This window comes from Thalassophryne amazonica, chromosome 5 (assembly GCF_902500255.1).
Source record: "Thalassophryne amazonica chromosome 5, fThaAma1.1, whole genome shotgun sequence".
NCBI lineage: Eukaryota > Metazoa > Chordata > Actinopteri > Batrachoidiformes > Batrachoididae > Thalassophryne > Thalassophryne amazonica.
In genome coordinates, this window is record NC_047107.1 from 37085042 (window position 1) to 37091654 (window position 6613).

A 6613-nucleotide genomic window follows, 5' to 3' on the forward strand; every position below is an offset into this window, starting at 1 on the left:
AGAATATCTGTGATTCAAGGCTGACCATGACCATTCTAGTAAAATCCAAATCAACAAAATTTAGCTAGCATTTTGTCCAATGGTGTGGCTAAATGTGTTTCATTTAGAGTTTCAAGTATTATTATGCATGAAAAACTGAATCATTTTCCAAATGAAATGTTTCATTTACTGTTCTGATCAGTTCCAAAGTGAATCATTTACTGCTCATTTCAAAACAATCAACCATTGACTGAAGCAATTGGTTAATTTAGTGAATGGACCATTTTCACGTACTGAAACATTTCCTGAAGCAATTTCTGTAGCTGCTTCTTTTAGCATTTAAAAACTTTTGTGAAGCAAGTGAATTGTTTAAAAATTCCCATTTTTAGAATCAGTGAATCCATTTCTTGACTCAACTGGTTTATTTATTGCTTCAAAGTTTCAAATCAATTAATAGTTTTCTAAAATAATTTATCTGCTTTACATTGTGTGTTTCAGTTTATGACACAATTGTGTCACTGAGTGTTTCAAGCACTGTGAATCAATAATGTTTGTAAAAGTGAATCATTTTCTGACTTAATTGTTTTATTTACTGTTACTATTGTTTCAAAAGTGAATCCTGTCACAAAGCAAACATTTCAAAACACTAAATTGCCTCTTGTCACAGTTGGGTCATTTATTGTTTCTGCCTCTTTGAAACGGTGAATGATTTTCTGAAGCAATTGTTCACTTAGTGTGGGCTGAGCTGGTTAAGTCCGATTTATACTTCCCCGTCTCCACAGCTCCGCAGAGCCCTCTGCGTCACTGCGTACCCTCTCAGAGCCCCTCTCCATAGCCTGATGTGCACCTCCCAAAAAATTTAAACTACTTGACAAAATCAGAGACACCAAAATAGCTGTGATTGGTCATTTTTCTGGTTTCACTCTTTCCTCTCCCATCATATTTAAAAGTTTTTGCAGTGGTAGTGAAGTAATTCATCATTGTTTCAAGTATTTTGCAACAATCATTTTCTGGAGCTTGATCAGCCCAGTCTCATGCTTTTTTATATCACCCCCCCCCCCCCCTCAACACAAAAAGCACCCCATTTTTGTAACATGTTTTTTTTTTATTTTGCTATTTACAATTCTACCCCTTCTCCTAACTCTAACCATAATGTAAGTGTCTACCCTCTCCTAACCCTAACCAAAACCTCCCCAGACCACCCCCCCCCATCACCACACATTTCGTGCCCTCATCACAAAATACATTTATGCCCCCGTCACGAAAAGCGCCCCATTTTTGTGCCCCCGTCACAAACCAATGGATTAATGTACTTTTCGTAATGGCATCATGAACTGCCATGAGACTGGGTTGGCTTGATTCACTGTTTCAAGTTAATAAGTATTAGTAAACAATGAAGTGTTGTCTGAAGCCATTGGTTCACTTCGTACATCAACATTTGGAAATGGAGACTGATGAGCCATAGATGTTTCATTTGAAACACTAAGTCGTTTTCTTAAGTAATTGTTTTATTTAGCTACTGTTTGAGTATTCCAAAAATGAATCACATCATGAAGTACACATTTCAAATTAATCAGCGGTTTAAATAATTGATATGGTGATTCAGCCATTTAGAAATTCAATTATTTTCTGATACAACTGCTTCATTTATGCTTTACTTTCATTTGAAAAAAAAAATGAATCAGTTTGAAAAAGCCTTGTTTACACCATCATTGTGTGGAGTATTTCTGAAGTGGGGGGTTCAGCCTGAAGTCTCTTCCCCCCTGGATCCGCCTCTGGGAACCTCCCTCCATGAGAAGCTCAACGTGTGGTCCGGGGTCTTGCTGTGGCTCCCGTCGGGCTCTCCGCTGGTCAGCCAGGCCGCAATATCCCTGGGCCCCGCTACAGGCCGCGGGCCACACAATTAACACCCGCACTGAAGATTAGGCGTGTTTTGACGGCGTGGACGCGCGGATATGTGTTCTCGGTTCGGACCTGCTGCAGAGATGCTGAGGATGAAGCAGACAGGATGCTGCTCCGTGCGCAGCGAAGCGCACAAACCAAGCCACCGCCAACCAGTCAATACAATACATTCATAAAAAAACACACATTTTCACAGCAGTCTGTCGGACATCAGAACGGCGCGTCCGGCTGGTGACGGATCGGAAAGGATCTGCGTGCACGTCGGACCTCGTCATCGCGCACGAACACGGATTGTCCCGTTGAAATCAAACCTAAACAGCAGCTGAGTGTCCAAAATGTGACTCACCAGCGGCTGCATCTCCGCGTCCTGCGCGGCGCTCGGCACCTGAAATCTGTCGATTTCTTCCATCATTTTGGCTCCTCTCCTCCTCTCCTCCTTCTCCTCCGGACTCCTGCTCAGCACCGCTCAGTTTTGTCACTAACGGCTCTTTTCGGTGATCCTGGCAGGTTTTGGCGTCTCAGATTTGTGAGGATCTCTGCGGTTCTCCGTCGAGCTTCATCCCAGCAGACACGGCGTCGACGCCAGCGGTGGGATGACGGTAACTCCACCACCCACTTCCGGATAGGGGAGCATCAACGTGTGGTCCGTGGACCCAGTAGGGGCCCCTCAAACAGAGACGTTCGCTGCATTTAGTGTCGTTCAAGTGCACCCCAAACAAATTAGAAAAGCTTGGACAAAAGGGGAAACAAGATTTTTTTTTTTATGTCAGTGATCTTAATTAAAATTTGATATATTCTGAACTCATGAGTAACTCCCTTCAGCTGCTCCCTTGTTTGCACTTGGGGTCGCCACAGCAAATCCAAGGTGGATCTGCATGTTTAATTGGCACAGGTTTTACGCCGGATGCCCTTCCTGATGCAACTCCATATGGTGAAATGTGGCAGGGGTGGGATTTGAACCCAGAACCTTCTGAACTGAAACCAAGCGCATTAACCATTTGGCCACCCCTGCACATATTCTGGACTCATTACATGTTAAAATAAAATGTTTTAAGAATTTGAATTTATTTTATTTGAATAATATAGGCATCTTCGTTACACCAGAGTCAATCAGTCTTTATTCATTCTAAATCATGGTAGTCATGCAAAAAGAAAAAAAAAAAGAGGAACAGTCGAACTGTGGACTTAAAGGGGCAATAATATACCAACTTCAACATTTTAAAAAAGATAAACAACAATTATCTGGTGGTGTCTGAAACAAATGTGTTTTTGATATTTAACATGTTTATTCTCTTAGTTGTGTTACTTTTATAGTTTTAATATCTTATATGCTTTAGTATTTAATTAATTTAATTAATTAAATAAATACATCATTTTGAAGACCACAATGTAAAGAACTCTTGTATTCCTTGTGTTAAACTCTTTTTTGTCATGTGTCGCTATTTTATTATTTTTAATCAACAATGTTGTACACTTTTATGGCTGAAATGCCAAATAAATCAAATAAAATAAAAAATTACAGCCTGCAGCAAAAAACAAACAAACAAACAAACAAAAAAAAAAACATCTGAGTCTACAATAAAATGCTGATGCTCTGAAATACTGAAATGTTTCCATAATATTCTTTTCAGATGGCAACAAATTTATTTATTGCACCTCTTTTGAGACAACTTGCATATCAAACAATAGTTTGCAAAATCTAAATCACAAGGGGGCAGCACGGTGATTTAGTGGTTAGCACTGTTGCATCACAGCAAGAAGGTCATGGGTTTGATTCCCACCTGTGGCCTTTCTGTGTGGAGTTTGCATGTTCTCCCCGTGTAATTGCATGGGTTCTTTCCGGGTGCTCTGGCTTCCTCCCACATCCAAAGTCATGCAGGTTAGGTGGATTGGAAACCTTGTCCACAGGTGTGCATGTGGTTGTGAATGTGTTTGTTTGGCAGTGTGTACCCTGCCTCACACTCTATGCCTGCTTGGGTAGGCTCCAGCGCCCCGCAACCCTTAAATGGAGTTGAAGATGAGTGACTGAGTAAATCATGTACTATTTTATTTTCTTTTTACATAGCGGGATGCATTTTTCAACATTTTCTTCCTCAAATGACAAATGCTGATTAAACCTATCAGTTTTCAATTATCAATTTATTTTCATTTATATAGCACCAAATCACAACAGAGTTGCCTCAAGGTGCTTCACATACGTAAGGTCTAACCTTGCTCACCCCCAGAGCAACAGTGGTAAGGAAAAACTCCCTCTGAGGAAGAAACCTCAAGCAGACCAGACTGAAAGGGGTGACCCTCTGCTTGAGCCATGCTACAGACATAAATTATAGAACAATTCACAAAATGAATATACAGCAAATGCTGTTGGTGCACAGGACAGGAGGGGCGCCAGCACAAATACAACTCCCATCTCTGGATGGAGCTGCACCTTAAATAGAGAGAAAAAACAGAATCAGGCATCAGAAAGACAAGAAATACTGTATAATTTCCCAGCATTAAACAACAAGAAAAACAGAAGAAATACGAAGGTGATCGCCGGCCACTAGCCCTAAGCGTCACTAAAAGACCCAGAATTTAGGTAAAGCTGAGGCCGCGGCACGCTCCGTTTACTAATAAAATGAATTAAAAGAGTAAAAAGCATAAAACAAAAGTATACCAGTCATACGAAAGGGAAAATAATTGCGTGTTAAGTCTGGACTTGAAATTCACCACAGAATCTGATTGTTTTATTGATGCAGGGAGATCATTCCACAGAACAGGGGCATGATAATAGAAAGCTCTATGACCTGCAGACTTCTTATTCACCCAAGGGACACAGAGTAGTCCTGCACCCTGAGAACGCAAAGCCCGGGCTGGTACGTAAGGTTTAATTAGGTCAGCTAGGTAGGGAGGTGCCAGTCCGTGAACAATTTTATAGACTAGTAGCAGAACCTTAAAATCTCATCTCACTGGGACAGGAAGCCAGTGAACAGATGCCAAAATGGGTGTAATGCGGTTGAGCTTTCTGCTTCGTGTCAAAAGTCTGGCTGCAGCATTTTGGACCAATTGGAGAGCCCAAATGCTAGACTGCGGTAAACCAGAAAATAGAACATTGCAGTAGTCCAATCTAGAAGAGATAAATGCATGGATCAGGGTCTCAGCATCAGCCAAAGACAGGATGGGACGAATCTTCACTATATTTTCGCAGGTGGAAGAAAGCAGTCCTAGTAATATGTCTAATGTGGAGGCCAAAGGACAACGAAGGATCAAAAGTTACCCCAAGGTTACTCACTTTGTCAGTGTGATGTATGACACACAAACCTAGGCTGAGCGTTAACTGGTCAAATTGGTGCCGATATCTCACTGGACCAAGAACCATCATTTCAGTCTCATCAGAGTTTAAAAGTAGGAAGTTTCTAAACATCCAACTTCTCACTGATGCAAGGCAATTTTTTAAATGAAGGAGATTACCAGCAGTTATTGGCATGTATAACTGAGTATCATCAGCATAGCAGTGAAAGGTAATCCCAAAATGCCGTAATATGTGCCCAAGGGGGCCTAAGACGGACCCCTGTGGAACCCCAAATTTCACATGACTAAGGTTAGAGGTACTGTAACTATACAAAATACAGTGAGAACAACCAGTCAAGTATGACGTCAGCCATGCAAGAGCACTCCCAGTAATTCCAAAATGATTTTCCAGCCTATCAAGTAGAGTATGATGATCCACGGCATCAAATGCAGCACTGAGATCTAACAGCACCAGAACCGTAGTGGTGTCCGAATCCATTGTAAGCAGAAGACCATTCACCACTTTAGTGAGAGCCATCTCTGTAGAATGATATTTTCTAAAAGCAGACTGCAATGGCTCAAAGAGATTATTCTCAGTAAGATAGTCCACGAGCTGCCGTGACATCACTTTTTCCAGAATTTTAGAGCAAAATGATAGATTTGATATTGGCCGATAGTTTTTCAATACACTAGGGTCAAGATTAGGTTTCTTAAGTAATGGTTTAATCACTGCAGATTTGAAACATTTAGAAACAGATCAAGAAGTTAAAGTATTTGGTAATGGAACCCACCTCAATAGCAGGGTGTAGTGGCTGAGTTAAGGCATGCTGGGATATATTTAACCTAATGTCTTCTAATTTCTTCTCAAAGTAATCCAGGAAATCTTGTGCTGTAAAAGGAGAGCGAGCTACAGGTGGCTGTCCATGAATAAGTGTTGCCACTGTGTTGAACAAGAACTTTGAGTTCTGCTTCTTTTTGTTGATCAAATCAGAGTAATAGGTCCGCTTTGTAGCCAATAATGCATGCTTATAGTCTAATAGCATCATGCCACGCAAGGTGGAATACTTCTAATTTTGAACAACGCCATTTCCGTTCTAGACCTCTCGCCTTATGTTTGAGGTCACGCAGGTAATCATTGAACCAAGGTGACTGTGTTTTGGGGGACCGCAGAGGGGATCAGAAGGCTTATTTATATGAACGTTAAAGTCACCAATGATCAGAATGTTATCTGCACTAGTTGACTGCACCAAATTCATCTAAGAATTCAGAATATGGGCCAGGAGGCCTATACACAGTGACAATATAATACAGCTGATTTTTATTCTTCTGACCTTGGCAATGCGTAATATCCTGAGCAAAGTGGAGAATCAGACGCTCAAACGAGTTATATTTTTGACCCCCAACACCTAATAAGCTAAACCTCGATTTATAAACCAGAGCAACACCTCTTCCTTGCTTCGCA

At 41.1% G+C, this 6613-nt stretch overlaps 1 protein-coding gene across 1 annotated transcript in view; it reads right to left on the minus strand.

The window, feature by feature from the left end:
• The window catches only part of fam219ab (family with sequence similarity 219 member Ab), a 41493-nt gene extending 39005 nt beyond the window's left edge, over window positions 1-2488 (minus strand). Inside the window, exon 1 of the mRNA XM_034170016.1 lies at window positions 2228-2488. Within this exon, the coding sequence (XP_034025907.1) occupies window positions 2228-2293 (66 nt within the window). The 5' untranslated portion in view covers window positions 2294-2488. The remainder of the gene's footprint in view (window positions 1-2227) is intronic.
• Between the last annotated feature and the right edge of the window lie 4125 nt (window positions 2489-6613).